This window comes from Chanos chanos, chromosome 3, assembly GCF_902362185.1.
Source record: "Chanos chanos chromosome 3, fChaCha1.1, whole genome shotgun sequence".
NCBI lineage: Eukaryota > Metazoa > Chordata > Actinopteri > Gonorynchiformes > Chanidae > Chanos > Chanos chanos.
Window position 1 is genome coordinate 35,450,086 of NC_044497.1, and position 18,603 is coordinate 35,468,688.

Genomic DNA, 18,603 nt, shown 5'->3' on the forward strand with positions numbered 1-18,603 from the left:
TGACACCGTGCTCAGGAGAAACACTGCAGGACCACACAGCCATGACACTGTGCTCAGGAGAAACACTGCAGGACCACACAGCCTAACACACAGCTATGACACCGTGCTCAGGAGAAACACAGCAGGACCACACAGCCTAACACACAGCTATGACACTGTGCTCAGGAGAAACAATGACATTGGGTGGACTCACACAAACACACACTCCCTGGAGTGAAGGGACTGAGTGCAAAGGCTTTCACTCACAAACACACAATGAAGAGACAGGCAAACAGTTTCTTATAATTTGATTTTCAGTTCATTCACACTTTAGATTACTTGTTTCTTACTCATTAAAAATGCAATGTGTGTGGACAGGAGGAACACTGATAAATTGAAAAACCTGAAACAATATAAAGGTGATTTAAAAACAAAAACAAAAAAAACGTGATTCAATTCATCCGGTGCTTCAACAAGGAGTCATTCACAGACAAAGTACATGAACAGAATGCATAATACACTGATGCTCATTTCCTATGGAACTTCTGCATCAACAAAACCAGCCATACAAGTAGAGTTTAGAGGATGACTAACACATGAGACCTAGTAGGGTAAAAAGAAGAAACCACATAACCCAGCACACAAAGAGGAGCTGTGTGTTTTTTTTTAAATAGTAGACATCAAGTTTGTCAATCTAATCCAGTATCTCACTCACTGATCAGTTAGTACCAAGCTACGGGGATGTATTCTAGTTTACAGTGTAATTCATATGCATATAAACCTTTTTTAGTACTAAAGCTAAATTGTCCTTCTTTTGCATCAGACTTCTCAGAGAAACAAAGACATTTCCTGACAGGAACAGCAGCATCTGGCGTGGGAATATATGTATATATATATATATGTGGATAAATGCATACACAGCTGGAAATATTTATACAGTCAAGGCTCATGCAAAAGGGATAGAGACCTGAGGATTGAGTTTAATGCTATAAAATAAAACTGCTACCTAAGTAATGTCACAATGGAACCTCACGGCAACCAACTGAGAGTTTTTCATTTCAGTGAGTGAAAGCTCTTGGTGGAAATAGTAGTTATCTCATTAAGAGCACCCTCTATTGGTCCGGCATGGAAACACAGTCAAGTCTGAGTAAACCCTGTGTTGTGGAGCTAGTGATTTTGAAATGTTGAGAAAGTCTATCACAAACATGAGAGCTTTGACAGTGGAGTACAACAGAGAGGTGGCCAAAGCAGAGACAAACTAGTAATCTCAGCTCTGTTATCACCAGGAGAAAGATCTCACACAGATACACATTCGTAGTCATGTGACAAGCAAACAAATTTGTATCATTACAGCTTGGTACAGACAGAAATTTGATCAAAGACACCTTTCTTTTCTTTCTTCTCGACAGACACAGTGATATCCCATTTCTGGGTTACGTTGGCACATTAATAGAACAACAGTGCTGAAATGAAATTACCATTTGTGTTGACATAAAAATATAAGAAAGAGGAAAAATATTATGGATGTTGAATTCTCTTTGGATAATACAATCAAATATGCCCTCTTAACAGATTACAATGCATGTGGTGATCTGAACAGGCAATGAAATATTCCCACAGTCTGGCTACAGACACAAAGGAAAAAAGCAATGTTAAGTTTAACATGGTGCATGCACACATGTGCACGTTTATCCTAAAATGAGTAAAAAGATGAGCAAACTAAAATCTACAGAGTAGAAAAAAAAAAGAAAGACAAAAGATTTTAGAGAAAACTAAACAATTCTAATGTACAAGCAGTTTGAGTAAAAATCCTTATCCCTTCCCACATGAAAATTTCCCCCACAATTCTAAAAAAGTCTAGGAACCGAGGAAAGATTTATACATCTCTAGGTATCCCTCCAATCCCAACTACAGACACCCATATGAGGACAGATGCTCTCCTGCAAGCCAAAAACAGACCCATCACAAGGCCAGGCCACCGGTTCCGGTTGGCCCAGTCTAGCAGTCACACGGCAGTGCAGCAGCGGTTCTGGAAAAGCTGCTCTATAACTGAACTGTCAGCCAACGTGGACACGTCACCCAAGTCCCGCTCGTTACGGGCAATCTTACGCAGCACACGCCGCATAATTTTACCTGCGATAGTCAAAGAGAAAGAAAATGAGAAAGAAACAGACGATTAGGGGTTAATGAATTATTGTTCAGACCGATATTGGCCTGCGCTCTCTGAGAGGTTCTGGCTCAATGTCCCACCTGCAGCATTAGTGGACTGAGTGAAACCTGGATTATGGTGAGTAAATAGCCAATCAACACTCTTCTCTGTGATTATGAGAGAGATGCAGGAAACAGCAGCTCTAACAAGCATTTTCCTTCTTTACCGAACGGAAAAGTAAGAGGAGCATGTTACCATTGTATACTGTTGTCTAATTTGCAACCGCTCTGTGGTCAAAGCAGAGTTCCACTAAAACTGGAGTAAACAGAGAAATGTCCCCGCTTTACTAATAATTGGTATCGTTATCAGCGCTAGAGAAATTATATCAGGTAACCCTTACAAACAATGGACAGATGTACAATCTATTAATGCTTAGGCAACTGTTAATCAGACTTAACTATCTAAGACATAATCATTTAACTGAGTCTGTGCAGAGTATAGACCCTTATTGTGAGTGTACAGAGTGGCTGAATTAGTACCTGATCTAGTTTTAGGAAGTCCTGGTGCATTCTGTATGTAGTCAGGAGTAGCAATAGCCCCGATCTTCTCTCGCACTGACAATATGAAAAAAGAGAAAGAAAAAACAAGTTACAGATTACAACACATAACGACATACGACCATTCAAACTGCAACTAGACCTACAAATCATCCTCAGGAAAGCCTCTAGAGAAAGGCAAACTTGCATCATATACCAGTTTCTATACTACATCTCCATCTAGTCACACAACTCTGACAAAATAACAATTTTAAAATCCCACGTGATTTTGAAAGGATCAACGCTGTGTTAAGCTTTTCAATAACCTTAGAATATATCATACAAACAGTTTGTGAAGCTCTGAACAACACTAAATCTTTCCACAAAATAGGAAAGGCATACACAACTAAATCTTTTTTAGATAAAAGTACAAATTTACAACAAAAAAAAAACTTAAGCAATTCTCCCAGACACGAGACACACCCAGTTTTTTGAGCTCCGCCTCCAGGGTGCGGTTGTAGCTGACTCCGTCTGTGAGCGTGACGAAGCAGTAGAGACTTTCTCCTTTGACGGGGTGAGGCCGTCCCACCACCGCCGCCTCCGCTACAGCCTCGTGCTCCACCAGGGCTGACTCCACCTCCGCCGTACTCAACAGATGACCTGACGGAGACACAAGACAGAGAGAGGAAATATGAACACTTAGTGAAAAAAGACAAGTGTGAATGAGGGTAAAGTCTGTCAGCTGTATAGGAGGAGCTCCTGACCAGAGACATTGAGCATGTCATCTATCCTTCCTGTGATCCAGTAATAGCCGTCCTTGTCTCTACGGCAACCTGCACAGAGAAAAGACAGAAGCGTCTGTGAAGCTTCACTGCTACAATGAAACCAACCAGAACTCAGTGATAATACTACAAAATATACTTGGTAACACTAAAAAATATAATAAAGTCAAATTGCAAATCTTTGTAGGTGGCACCATCTCTGAAACAAACATCTAATATTCTCAGAGATGAAATTGAGAGGGTCAAGAAGATGTCTCTGAATCTCACCATCTCCTGTGACATAGTATCCAGGAAATTTCTTGAAGTAGGTGGTTTCAAACCTCTCATGGTTTCCAAACACACTCCTCATGACACCTGGCCAAGGCTGTTTAAACACCTGATAGAGAGGGAGAGAGAAAGAGCAAGGGAGGTAGGAGGAGACAGACAGAGAGAGAGAGAGAGAGAGAGATTCAGTCATCACTGCTGACGCCCCAGAAACTCTTTGGGTGACATCAAAGCCAAGTCTAACAGAGAGAAGGCAACACAGCAGCTAAAAAATGTAAACAGGACCAATATGGGTTACTGAATGAGTTGCAGAGCAAATTTGTAATAAAATAAAATAAACAGACAGCCAGGCTTGAGTTGAGTGGCATGGTGGATGAGTGATAACAAGTGGATGGCAACAAGTTACAGAATTACAACATTTTTTTTTTTACAAAATTTGGTTTGATCCTTCAGACAAATCTCCCAGCACCAAGATATAACAGATTATACGATAATCAAATTAAGGTCATACCTGTTCACTAATCACTAACTGCAAACAATCTCTCCAAAAAGAAAATCGGAAAGAAAAGAGGGAAAAAAAACAGAGGGGTGAAGAAATAGAGAAAAACAAAGAAGGAAAGACTCACCAGATATCCCTCGCTTGGTCCCTCCAGTTCTTCCCCAGACTCATTCAGGATTGCTGGAACCACTCCGAAAAAAGGAAAGGTCTGCATGTACAACAAACACACACACACACACATACAGACGTGAACATGTGTGATGCAAAGACGTTCCTTCACATTGTCTAAATTGTTACGCTGTTACAACAGTCAAGAATGATGGAAACACATCACAGACGTCTGTCTGATTTCCAAGACTGACCTGGCGGATATTAAGGAAAAGGGACAGAGAGAGGGAGAGCGAAGGATCACTTACTGCTGAACCTGGTTTCATTGGAGTGGCAGCTGGGAGGGGGGTCAGCACATGCCCTCCCTGAGAGAGAGAGAGAGAGAGAGAGAGAGGGGGGGGGGGGGGGGGGGGTGGACATGAGTGTGACATGAACATAGCATACCTGTGACATTGCTTCCGGATAAAGCACTGTAAAATTAGAATGTATAGAGAAAAAGTCTAGATTGAATAAAAAATAAAAGAGAGTGCAAACCGTCTCAGTTTGCCAGAACGTGTCAACGATGGGACACTTCTTCTCTCCGACCACGCTGTAGTACCACTGCCACGCCTCTGGATTAATGGGCTCACCCACTGTCCCCAAAACCTTCAGAGAGTCCCTCTTACACCTGACAGAGAGAGGAGATGACACACACACACACACACACACACACATCAGTACCCTGTCCTACAGCAGTGTACCAGAGGAATTCCACATCACCAGCGATTCTCTCTCTGCAGAAAATAAAGCTTTGTTATGAAATATTACAGTTGAGAGAGATAGAGAGAGAAAGACTACATCCTTTCAACAGGTACTTGAAAGCATACATGTTACGTAGCAATACGGTTCATATGGTAAACCAAACTGCCACAAAAACACACACACACACACACACACATACTTTTGGACGGGCTCACTGCCGTATTTCATGAGCAGTCTGATGGCTGTAGGTGCTGTGTAGAATTTGGACACACGATATTTATCCACAATCTCCCACATCCGACTCACGGTTGGATATGTGGGCAAACCCTCAAACTGCAGAGAGGCACACACAGAGAGAGGGATTACATGACTACAATTACTACACAAATTTACACTGTAATGATACTGAAACATCTGTTCCAAAAGCAAAACCATTACACCCATTACACCCAGATTGGAGCACTATAATTTCCTATACCAATTATTGCCATTAAAACGCCTAAATACAAAGACTAGTTCTCTCTCTCACCAGTACACTGGTAGCGCCGTTGGCCAGGGGTCCGTAGGTGATGTAGGAATGGCCAGTGATCCAGCCAATATCTGCAGTGCACCAGTAGACGTCGTTTGGCTGATAGTCAAACACCAGTTTAAAGGTGGTGGCTGTGTAGAGCATATAACCACTGACTGTGTGTAGTACACCCTGTTAAGAGAGAGGAATGGCATGTTTAAATAAAGAAAAGGAAGACATCAGAGAGAAAAAGGTAGAGGAGCTTAAGAAATTGAAAGGAAAGTTCAAAAACAAAGAGGAAAAAAGGGGTTTAGGACTGAGAGCAGTAACAACTGCTTTCTGATAGCTATGGATGTCACGTAGAATTTGGAAGCATGACACAATCGCAGATGAAAGGGTACCTTTGGTTTTCCTGTGGAGCCGCTGGTGTACAGGATGAAGAGAGGGTCCTCAGAATCACACCACACTGGCTCACACTCATCTGACGCTCCTCTCATCAGAGAGTGCCAACACATATCCACCTCAGGGTTCCAGGGCACCTGCACCAATCACAATGCACAGAACACGCAACACGGAACATGGGTCTGTGCTGTTCTAGAACACTCCAATCATTCCACATGACAGATAGTAATTCCCATGTGCCTAAGAAGGTTTAAATAAATAAATAAATAAATAAAATAAAATAAATAAAAAAAACTGACACAAACTCTGTGCATCCATTTTGAGAGAAATGATTTAATCAACATTTTATAATACACACTGCTATTAGTGTTGCAGCTGGAAGTTAATTAATATGAGTAATTGAGAATTATATCGATCATTTACAACAATTGGGGTAATCTTCTCATAATCTGACTCTCAAACTGACTGACGCACAGAGGTTTCAGGGATCCTGTGAAGATGAATCCTCAAATCCATCTGATTCATCACGACATTCAATTCATCTAATCAGCATAACTGATTAGATTTCCACAAAATAGAACATCTGACCACTTCAGACAAGGGATGGAAAAGTGTGTGTGTGCGTGGGGGGGGTTATGGAAGAATTAAAGTTAAAATTTCAAAATGGGGTTGCAGCTAAGAACTAACTGACAGAGGGGCAGAAAGAGACAGAGGATACAGATCACTGTTTCTCAGCCAAACCCTTGAGGTCCTCCTGCCCTGTCTGGTTTTCTATCAGCTCTGCAAGGGCACACCTGACTGGCCTCATCAGCAGATGAGCTGGATTGGCTGTGCCAGTGCAGAACTGAAACTAAAATGCACAGTGTAGGGTGGCCCTTGTGAAATGGCCTGAGAAACCCTGATTTAGAGTGAATGGATTAACTCACGCCATGCATGCAACTCAGACAGCTGCAGAGTAGAAGGCTGGGCAGTAAAACTCATCTAAATGTCACTAATAAGTTTGAGTCTTTGACTGCACACAGAGAGATGTCAGATCTATGAGACCCTGAGGAAAAGTGGAGGGGTTATCTCAGAATGAACTACTACTGTTCCAGCATCACATATAGGAATATTTCCTCATGAAAAACATACATCTTCCACCATGTATTCTCACTATGTCTGTCCATGCTATGTTACTATGAAAAATAAAGCATCTCCTTAGTTTAATGGCCCACTGATGTACAATCTTTTCATCACCACATTCTTGCCTTAAAACAAGTAAACATACCATTAAAAATGGTAAAGAATAAATGTTTCACTTTGAAATGAATTACTGTCTGGTGTCTACCCTCACTTCATGTATGATACTGAAAAGTCATACTTTTCCTGTACTTCTTGGCTCCTTAGAATTGATTTTTTTTCTTTGTGGTGACATTCTGTCTTGCTATGTGCCTAGGAACGACTGTCATTCATAATGCAATGCATTTATACAAGAGCAGAATTGGCAGCCTACACACATTGCATTATTTTCACAAAGAGAAAGCAGAAGCTGAGAAAAGCCACGTCTACGCCTCATACGTTCCCACCGTTTCTGACCATAAGGAAGCTCAGAATGGCAGCTCAGCTATTACAGCCAGTGGAACACAGCAAAATATAAATATAAGCAAAATATTGCTTATAGTATTTGAATACTACAAACTTGGTCATGAAAAGATGAAAAAAATGATTGACAAATCCTTGATTAACTATTTATGAGGCAACATACTATTATAAGGAATAATTCATTTGTAATTATACATTTTTATACAATATTTTGAAATAATCATTTGCACTTAAAATAGAACATTTTTGGGGACATCTGGTGTAGGGAGAGGATGGAAGGGGAACTTTTGTCTTAACTGAAGGAGATATGAGGTTCCAGCACCACTCCTCTGGTGAGGGAGAAGTGAGCATCAGTGGATTCTGTCTGGGAGCATAAGGGGCTGAAGGAGGCAATATTCTAACAGGGAGCTGATGCTTCCACTGGTACTAAAGTTAAAGATTTTTAACCCCATGGAAAGTTTTTTCTCCCTTTTGTCTCCCATGGAAAGTTTCACTGCTTCCTTTATAACAACACACTCCTCTTCTATTTTGTTCACCTAAGAGTTTCAGTGGACACATGGATCAATGATGCCTCAAAAAAAAAAAAAAAAAAATCAAGTTTGCAGTTATGAGTCAGGAAAGAGCGGCCTATTAGTACCAAACACATACCTTTCAAATCGTACACGGAGAGCTATTACTCACTAGATATTTGTAATCTCTGAGTCCTAAATTTTCCGTATCAACTATCTACATCAGTTTCACACAAACTACAAAATACTTTGAAATTCACTTCTACTTTGATTAAACCATTAGAGTTTTCTAAGGTCAGTCAAATTGAAGCAATAATTTAAAAAACTGAGAAAAAAAAAATTATTAAAAAAACCACACATTCCCAGCAGCTTGAGCTGTGTGCACAGTCAGTTCTGATCAGAGCAAACACGCAGACACTCTGCACAGAGCACTGTTACAATGGCAGATTGAGTGTGAGTGTGTGACGGGCGGCTCGCTGGAGAGCGAGGGGGAGCCATTCCCTCCATGGAGCGGCAGAGCAGTGCAGATAGGACGAGTGTTAAAGAAAGACAGAAACAAGACGAGGGTTAGAAACACGGCACTAAGGACTGCAGTACCTGGGGGACAGGACGGACTCTCTTTGCTCTCTCTTTCTCTTTCTCCTGCTAGAGGGAGGTTAATGAAAAGGTTATTGAACTTAAAAAAAAACAGAGGGAGTGAAGGATATGACATGAACACTTCAGTCATGAGGCTAATAGGTATAAAGGACCGTCTCAGGAACAGTCAGACCTTGTCTTGGAGAGCTGTGTGTGATGTATGCATGTTTCAGCTCCAGCCCTGAACACACACATCTGCTCCAGCACAACCAGGCCAAGAGCAGTATAATCACGTGTGTTAAGTTAAGGGCTGGAGCTAAATTGTGCAAGACCGAAGCTCTCCAGGAGTAAGGTCCACCTGCACCCTGGACCATCTAAACACATAAAAATCTCAAAACACCGTGTCACTACTGCACCACCATTCACACACTGTGAATGTCAGGTGTTGGTTTATTAGTATGTCTTAAAGATGGTCAGTGTTACTGCCTCATATGAAGTGTTACTGGAATTCTATGGCTCTAGAACACTGATACAAAGCCATACTGGCTTCAGAACGGCACAGGAAGGTCCAATTAAGGCCAAAAAGGCAAAGCACAAGAGGAAATACATTTGAGAGGTAATTAAAAAGAAAAAAAAGACAGAACACGAGGTTACATTAAAGAAGAGGAAACACTAAAAAGAGTTTCTCATCATTAAGGGCATTTGTTAATGGATAAAAATGTTGGCACTGTAAGAAAAAGGGACAGGCTAAAGGCTGTACCCTCACCTGAAGGTCTGGGCAAGGTCGTTTTGCAGGGGGTGACTGGGAACCAGGGGACGTCGCCTCTTCCTCTTTAGACAGGTGTTTCAGCATGATACACCTTTCTACTGTGAAAGACCTGAGAGAGTGACAGAGAGAGGGAAAAAGAGGGGGACAAAGTGAAAGACAGAGAGAACCAAACCCACATGTGTTAAATATACACACCCACATCAACACGACTGCTTGGTTTGCCGCACTATGCTGGTTATCACTGTGCCTGATGGAACTGGGTTGACCTGGTGACCTAATGACGTTTTTTTCTAACAATATCACCCTGTTTTAGTCGGAACATGGTAACGTCAGTCAAAACTGAGTATCTTCCTTTTTTTCCACAGACACATACACGGATTGGAGGACACAATAATAAAAACTATTTTAACAGAGCGAGAAAAAAGAGAAAGAAAAAGAGCGAGCCGGCCCAGTGAGCTGTCAGTGAGAGTGTGTCTCCGCCCGGCTTACTCACTTGTCCCGGCACTTCTGCAGCGCCTCATCGGCAATCACCTTCAGACTGATCAGCTTATCCCCTCTGTAGAATCCGTCTGCGGGAGAACAGCCGCAGGGGCCAAGGGAACAGGTAGAACGCCAGGAGGACCAGAGTGTGTGTGTGGGGGGGGGGGGGGGGGGGGGCGGGAAGGTTGCCATGTGGATAAGAGACAGATAGTAATTGTGTCATTATTGTTACAGTAAGGGCAAAGCAAAGGTCAAGGGTAAGTACTTTTGGATGCATACAGTAAATGGGGCCAGCATCACTACTGACATCACCACAAAGCTGTCCTGACTCTATTAGTTGGCTTTACATTCCTATTCTGAGAAGAGGAATAAAATAAATTTCTCATTTTTTTCCCCCTTTGTCTTATTTATGCCTTGGTCTATGACTGACAGATACATACACAAATACACAGTTCGACAGAGTGTTGGAGTGCTTTAGTTAAATTTTGTGGTTACATCAGTCAAACAGCTTAGCTTTTTTTTTTTTAAGTAATATGTTACCTTCAAAGATATAGTTCTCATTCAATATAAAGGTTCACTGAGTTCAGATTTTTAATCAGTTTTTCCAGCACATGCTGGATCAAGGAACTCCCAGACTGGGCAAGAGTCCACCAGACCGCAGGCAGACCCTATGCCCTGATTAAATAGCTTTGGGAAATAATCTGATTAACCCTGAACCAAATCTAATCCAAGTCCAGTTGACAATAAGAAAACCATCATTCTCTCTTTATAAAACTCTACTAATTAACACTAGGATTAAGGAGTCAGGGATTATCTCTATGACAAACAGTTTAACACAAATTTAATTTCTCTTTTTTTTTTCCTTACCGGCAGTAATCAGCAGAGAACACTGAGAGTCCATGATTCTCTCACACAGAGACTCTGCTGAAAACCCTGCAAACTAAAGATTACACAGACACAGACACATCCAATTAAATAATAAAAAAAAAAAGTAATTTCAATAACAAAATGAACGCTAGTATAAGATCATTTTCCAAATTTTGAAAGCTCAAAAGAAATCGATGGTTCTTTTTTCTTCCACTCATTTAGAGATAAAAGGGAGAGATGAAAAGTTTTGTTTTCCTTAATGTCTCTCATTAAAAAAAAACAAACAGTGGCATTAAGTTGCCGTATGTTAGAATTCATTCCTCTCTATTCTGCTGACACAGAGTAAGAGTGAAAGCAATGGGCAGGCAGATGAACAGAGCCTTGGTGGTATTTAAGCACTAGACCAGCACAGTCTGACATGGCAACATTTTACCAAAAGCTTCTCGATGAGGGAGATGTGCGGGCGACTTCACTCACCACGATGGAGTGCACAGCTCCAATACGAGCACAGGCCAGCATGGCTACCACCAGCTCCACAACCATGGGCATATAGATGGACACACGGTCCCCTTTCTTGACCCCTGCTCAAAAAGAAAGAGAAACAGAGGGAGAAAAAAAAAAAGGAAAGATGGCGAGATGAAGAGATGAGGTTGGAGGGAAAAAGGAAACCCACAGATTGGTTTGGAGCACATGCTCATGTCTTCAATAAGTGTTTTAAATGACACAGATGAAACTGTGTTTCAGTTCATGTCTGTACCTTGTGACTTGAGGACATTGGCAAACTTGCACACTTGTTGCAGCAACTCTCTATAAGTAACAGTCAGCTCATCCCCTGGCTCGTTTCCCTCCCTGTCAGCCAATCAAAAGAAAGAGGGGCCGATGACGCATTGAATGACTTCATCAGATACACTTAGGTCAGATTATCCACAAAGAACTTGTTCAGCAATAAGTTCCAGTGATCTAGATTATCACAGGAGAATTATATTTGAAAATATATTTGAATTACAATATTTTGCTCATGAAATTCTAACATAGTCAATTTAACATGATCAGACTTTCACAAACATAATGCATTATCCTGTTTCTACAATGTTTTCAGATCCAATCTGATAGTACCAGTGAAAAGTGTACAAACAAATGTCCATTTCTCGGAGTGTTCTACAGCAAAAGACACACAGAAGGCTCCATTGTGTACGTCAAAAACACATTACTCAGCTGAAAAAGGAGCTGACCTACTTTACGCCTCCCTTTCAGACATCAAAGTACACTACAGTGGCCTACAATCACGCACTAATTCATTACCATATTATCTGATAAACAGTCTTCCATACAGGACAAACACAGCCACCTGTTCCTTAATATCTGCCTGTTCTAAACAATCTCTCAAACACCTGTACAAAGTCCAAGATCACCTCTAAGATCACTTGTGCTGGTGTGGAAACTGACCGGCCAGTGTATATCTGCAGTAGACTATAAATGGCAGTTGGCACGCTTAACACTGAATCAATGTCTATTTTTAACACATTCAAACCCCTGCAAAGACAAGGGTTTAATAGTTAATAAATTAAACGGACCACTGACCACGACTTCCAGAATAAATATACATAAAAAGTCATTGGTCAGAGTGAAAAAGGCATGTCTGGCATTAGAAACAAATGAACAGAGAGAGAGATGAAACAGGTAGATGAGTAAAAATCCAGAGAACATATGGTTCTCTGAAACAGCAGCACAAGTCCTAGACAAACACAAGAACACATGACACTGAAAACATCCTGTAAAGAAGATATTCTCAGCCAGAATCCAGGTGCTTATGGAACTGCTTATGAGCAATGATGTGTATAATCTGTAAAGATTCTGTGGAATCATATTACAATGTGCCAGGGTCCTTGCAAATGTCACATAGCTACTTCTGTCCAATCACAAAAAGCTGGTCTAATGCCAAGTCCCAATAAAAATAGAACAATTGACTAGGGGACAGTGTACACTTTCCTAAATTAAACAAAGAACACTTTATACAATAACAGGAGATTCTGTCAATGAGGTGACTGTCGCTTTCACTCGGCCACTTCTTCCATGCGTCACACCTTCACACAAATCCATCATATAATACTTCTGCTCTAAGACACAATGCTCTAAAGATGATTTTTAGGCTTTACTAATATTAATATTATAATATTATCAATACTATCAATTACTTAATATCATCAATACTAATATTATCATACTTAGTATTATGCTATCAATGATTTAATATTAGAATATTATCAATGCTATAAATATGAACTATTATAAATGTTGTTATTAAATCTTATAGATGAATTTACAAATGTAAGATGGGGCCTTTGGCCAAAGTGTCTGGGTTGGAAGTGTTGATTAGGGTGAGTTTGGACATATGAATACTGTGCTGATGCTGTTTGCCTTCTCTCACTGGTTCTGTCAAAGCTGTGGCTGGAATCTCATCTTTGTATCATTCACCCCAAACACATTTGGCTCTCAAATATGAGGGTCAAAAAACAGATCCAGAATAAGGACAGAAAAGCTGCTAAAAGTTCACAGTAACAGAATGTCTTGTACAATCTTTCAGACTCATCCAACTCTGGTGATGAAATTACTCTGATGGAGTCACAGTAAAGAAACTGAGGTTGCAAAATATGGATTGCTAAAAAAAAAAAGAAAAAGAAAAAAAAAGTGCCACCAAGAATTTCAGCTTGTGCCAGTAACCATCACCCACAACAAACATTCTTGGAGCTAAAACACCACAAATCCTACCATCTACCAAAAGACACAGGCCTTAAGAGCTGTGACTCCCCCAGTCTAATCAACTCATAGTGTGTCCCACCTACTACATGTGCACATGCAGAAACATGTATCCAGGATGACGGTTAGAGTTTGCTGTACAGCTTTGTACTCTTGCCAGCCAAATCTCATAAGGAGACCAAAAAACAGAAATATGACAAAAGAGCAGTGCAAGAGAAGGACAACAGGGCAGATGACATGTAGCACAGGAGATAGCAAAGTGTTATTTAAACAGAAGTGGTTAAACAAGCCCACACACAGGTGTCAACGGTCACTTATATAATGAATGCCCTTCAAACCAGCTTTTTTTGGCCCCTCAGTTACATCAACAGAACGTACACTGCCTGCCTAGAGTTTTATTCATCTCCCTGGTCATGGCCCTTCTGCATGCCTGAAGTTAAATGAGAGTTACCTAAATAATTCCCTGTGTGAACTTCACAAAAGAGTAAGTCAACACCTTAAAACTTTCCTTAGAGGTTACAGCCATTAAAAGGCACAGAGCTTGAAATTAACAATGAAAATTACTTCACAACAACTTAAAAGTTAGAGGTAGTGCTATTATTCACTGCTGCATTTAACATCAATAAAGAATTTTATTTTCATATGGGCTTTTGTCAAAATTGCCCCGCTCTAATAATAATTTTCATTGTTCTCCCATCATTTCAATTCATTGTTCTACATGTTTATTCCTGATGATTTAGAAAGCAAATCAAAAGAACACCTCAATGAATGAAACACATCAAAACTTTAAAGGAATGCTTCTTCCTTCAGTATTTCAGGTATGTGCTTTACTTTCTTGCAATGAAGGTTATCTATGTAGAGAATTCCCCCTTATGTTATTTAAATGTTTTTGACATCATTACTAGCTAAAGAGAACATTCTTGTGAGAACAGAGACGTGACAAAAAGTTGAAATGAGTGGAACAGCAGGCTGAAAGCATTCTATATAAGGTTTGGGTCACCTCACTGCAAAATGTTAGGGATAGTGACAGCTTGTGACATAAACCAAAAATTGACAAAAACAGACCAGTAAAAAGCCACTTTGTCTCCAAGTTTCTTCTCGTGCACATTGCGATCCAGCAGATTGTAGCAGATGTTGGTGGTGGCTCCCTCCATGCATTTCACATAAATCTTGCCCTTGGTAACATCAAAGTTGTAGTCCAGGAACTGACCAGAATATTTGGTCTTCCAGTAGAACTCTTTGGCTACATCCCCCCAAAACTCTGATAAAGGAATAGGGGTGGAGGGCAGTGAGAGAGAGAGAGAGAGAGAGAGAGAGAGAGAAAGAGAAAGAGAAAGAGAGAGACCCAACATCAGATTTCCAGGAGATACAGTTTACATTAAATCTCTTCCCTATTTCCGAGATTACACAACAAAAGTATTCAGTAGCCTGGCACGTCTCAGTGCATGCAATTCAAGCTCAGCCAGCGAAAGGAATCGAAACCTAAAAGCCTGGTCCATTAGCCGATGGCTGCAGATCAACAAAAAGCATCCGAACAAGCAAAACGCGCAGTGCGACTCTTGACAGACACAGTGATTAAAAGAGAGGAACTGAGTGCCAAACAGGGAGATGGCAGAACTAAACAACACAGTGCAATTAAACATACATAAATGTGTTTCCAGTCGCGTACTTAATGCTAAATTGCGCAACACTGGATATTGCAGAAAGAGACAGGATGTGTGCGCCCGCGTTTTCATGCGTCGCTCATCGTTGTTTGGTTCCATTCATAGGACGTAAAACTGGAGAATGCTAATGTGACTGAAAAGTAATTTACAGGCGCATTGTTTAGATGCTTTTTGAAGGCAACTATGCGATAGGGGGATGTTTGGAGAGGAACTATGTGATGAACATTTTGCTTATGCCTACCACATTCACCAAAGAGCACAGAGGCGTTCACTGAAAACGTATTAAACAATGATTGAATCCTCGTGAGTGTATGTGGTACATTCAAAACAAAGCAAACATTTGACAGATCTGCACAATCTTCGGTCACTACCATTTCCTTTTGGGATTATCCAAGTATCCATCATTCCATACATTCACCCACCACACACCCGTTCGATAGTGTCACGCTATCCACACAAAGAACATATAAATACACTTACCTTCGGGTGCCTCTACTGATTTATGATAGAGTTCTTTATATTTTTCAAAGTTGGGGACATGAGCTTCGTTCTTCAGGTCCCCTGAAGCGTGAAAAACGTCGTCTTTTGGAACTTTATCAGGAATCATTGTGGCCGTCTTCGCTGTGTTGCTACTACACAAAGACAGATAATTTATTTAATAATAAACACGCACAAAGAAAGAAAAGCAAAAAATCAAAGTGGAAGTAGTATCTATACTTCATTCGCCACAAGACACCCAAATGAGTGGAACTTTGTGTTTATGATGACAGCCAAGTTACTTCCGTGTATAGAACCTCAACATCTTTAAAGTTTTAACAATGAAAGTAATTTATACAACATCTGCGAAAGGACAGAACTATTCTGTCTAAAATGTTACGCAGTTTTGCAGCTTTTTTGGATTCGTTCTGAGATAATGAAGCTATAATATAACCTAAATGATGACAGGTCAACCAGCAAAAAACGAAACGAGGAAAATGTCTCTATTTACTGAAATTTAACAAAGCATAAAGTGTTTTTGAATTATTCCATTGGACGACACTAAATTTCACATTAACAGTTAATCAGAGTTATAACTTATTAATGTTAAAGAGGCCGCTAAACGAAGCAGCTAGCGGAGCTTCACTGAGCGTGCTCACGGGCTATGCTAACTGACCTGTCGCGTTCTTTCAGACCGATGGATACAACAATCTATCCTTCATGCAACGTCAGTGTAATGCAGTTAGAACTGCAATGGTACACCTGATTAAAGCCGCACCACAGGAGGTTGTTGGACAAAAATCAGATGCGGAAATTTGCACACATCTAAAATAAATCCCCTTTCTTTCCCCCGTCTACACAGTGGACAACGCGAGGTGCATGGGAGATGAGCGGTGAACTTATTTTGCCCTCTGATGAACGGAGAAAACATCCAATCATCTTTCAGGACATACATGACGACACTGACAGTTAAAGTGACAGTAACGGACTTTAAAAAGACGGAATGTTACTGAACTTATCTATGGGCAGACTTCGTTTTAAATTACGCATGTTAATGTCAAAATCTCAAAGATGCCTTTAACCATCTTTTTTTGCCCATTGTCCAAGAACCAACTGCAGTCCTCGAGAAAGTCCATTCCATTTCAGAATATCCTTCGGATCCAACCAGTCACATCACAGCAGGGTCCTGTGGGGTAAGCTTTTGGGGAAAGGGCACTGGGGGACTCGTGGAGAGGTGGGGCTGCCTATGGTTGAAAAAGCATCGCTGAAGTGCTCTTTAGGATGGCGAAAACGATGGGAAGTGCCCTGTTGGCTGCCCTTCACTTGGGCAAAAAAAAAATGATTGAGTGCCCTCCAGGGTGCCCCTTTATGCAATAAATTATGATGATGTGCCCTCTAGAGCAAGAAAATTCGATAACGTGTCCTAATGAGTGCCCTTCTGGTGGAGGAAAGGTGATGCAGTGCTCTTTAAGATGCCCTTACAATGGTCTAAACTTGACGTTCCCTGTTGGTACCCCTCCAATAGAAAAGGGTGCCGTTATGAAGTGCCCTCTATGCTGCCTCCAAATGAAAGTGTCCCGGAGGAGAACACGGGGTGCAGTGCTGTACAGGGTACTCCTACAGGTGAGAAAACATGATGAAGTGCCCAATTAGGTGATGTGGTGCCATATAGGTGTCCTTACAATGGGATAAACTCGAGGTGCCCTACAGGTGCCTGTCTGATGACTACTATGCTCCCAAATCATAGCTTTCTCATTGACTTTATTACGTCTGTGTGTGTATGTGTTTGTGAAACAAATATTAATAGTTCCCTCTGTGTTTTACTCCAGAGGTGTTTGTGAAATAAACATTTTAAAGGTTTACAGTTCCTTGTGTGTTTTTATCATAGAGGTGTGGTTATACTTTTAATCTGGATCGCCTAATAACATAACATTAATCTTAATCAAGGATGAAGACTATTTCATCATACATGATGCATCATATCTTTTCGCTGGTGGGGCCCCATGTCGTGCAGTAGGCACCCTTTTTATTTTTTTGCCCCTGCCCTTCAAACAGCCTGAGTCCACCACTGGGAAAGGGCATGGAAACACAGTCCACGATGTGACCTGGTGTCGATGATTATGGCCCAGTCTGAAGTGGGGCATGTATAGATGGCAGCAAAGCGATGGCAGCACAGTGTCCAGAGCCCCTAACACTCCAGAAACAGGTGCCAATATCACACACATCACATATCTAAAACTAACATTAATCATCACCTATGTTTCAGTCTTTTTAAAAATATACAATACATGAATTGTCACACACAGTTCTTGGGATAGGTAACAGCTTTATTCTCTGTTCATTCAAGGGATAGATTCTGGTGATCTTGTTAATGCAGGGTGCCATCATTCATTACAACTGATTTAAGGAACGTTGCATATTTTACATAGGATCACCAGTGCATTGCAGGCTATGTTCTTGAATATGTCTCTTTTATGAAATTCAGGTGTCTGTTTATGAAGAAACAAGTGTGATTCCCATGTGATTTCACCTTATTATTAGTCTTGAAATTTTCATAAATCAAAGCAAATCTCCTCCGAAACAATGAGGACTTGAAAGAATTCATTATGAGGACTTCTGACTTAAGTGAAGTTCAGTTTTTTGGGAATCTTGAGCTCCACAATATGCTCTGTTAGGTGACAAGACTGTTTTCCAGTAAAATGTTGTAGTGTCAGAAGACCATATCTTCCTCAAAATGAAATTACCTAAGTATGGCAAAAATGATTTAAGTACTTTTTAAGCAGCCCAATACATGAGTATTGTGTATGAGTGTTCACCCTGAGTTAATGCTGACAACTGATGAGACCCAGTTACATTGTGCTGCCTGACACAAGTCAATTTATGGACATGAGTGACAGGAACAGGCAAAGCAAGGGTTAGAACACATGAATGATGGCCATAACTGGAGTACACAGA

The 18,603-nt window shown here is 40.8% G+C and overlaps 1 protein-coding gene across 4 annotated transcripts; it reads right to left on the bottom strand.

The window, feature by feature from the left end:
• Positions 1 to 290: 290 nt before the first annotated feature.
• Positions 291 to 16,528, bottom strand: acss2 (acyl-CoA synthetase short chain family member 2). 4 transcript variants are annotated; one of them, XM_030768689.1, is made up of 20 exons: positions 16,325 to 16,528; positions 15,652 to 15,800; positions 14,573 to 14,768; positions 11,508 to 11,599; positions 11,228 to 11,331; positions 10,751 to 10,823; positions 9,897 to 9,972; positions 9,401 to 9,512; positions 8,656 to 8,703; positions 5,968 to 6,105; positions 5,588 to 5,758; positions 5,258 to 5,391; positions 4,852 to 4,984; positions 4,626 to 4,682; positions 4,337 to 4,417; positions 3,714 to 3,822; positions 3,429 to 3,497; positions 3,148 to 3,324; positions 2,668 to 2,742; positions 291 to 2,112 (listed from the first exon to the last, which is right to left on the bottom strand). In XM_030768689.1, exons 2-20 carry the CDS (start codon positions 15,776 to 15,778, stop codon positions 1,985 to 1,987), a joined length of 2,100 nt encoding a protein of 699 aa, XP_030624549.1. In that variant the 5' UTR covers positions 15,779 to 15,800; positions 16,325 to 16,528; the 3' UTR covers positions 291 to 1,984. The 4 variants fall into 4 exon arrangements, with proteins under 4 accessions (XP_030624549.1, XP_030624551.1, XP_030624548.1 ...); XM_030768691.1 differs by having other exon boundaries at positions 8,656 to 8,700; positions 15,652 to 15,803; XM_030768688.1 differs by having other exon boundaries at positions 15,652 to 15,803.
• Between the last annotated feature and the right edge of the window lie 2,075 nt (positions 16,529 to 18,603).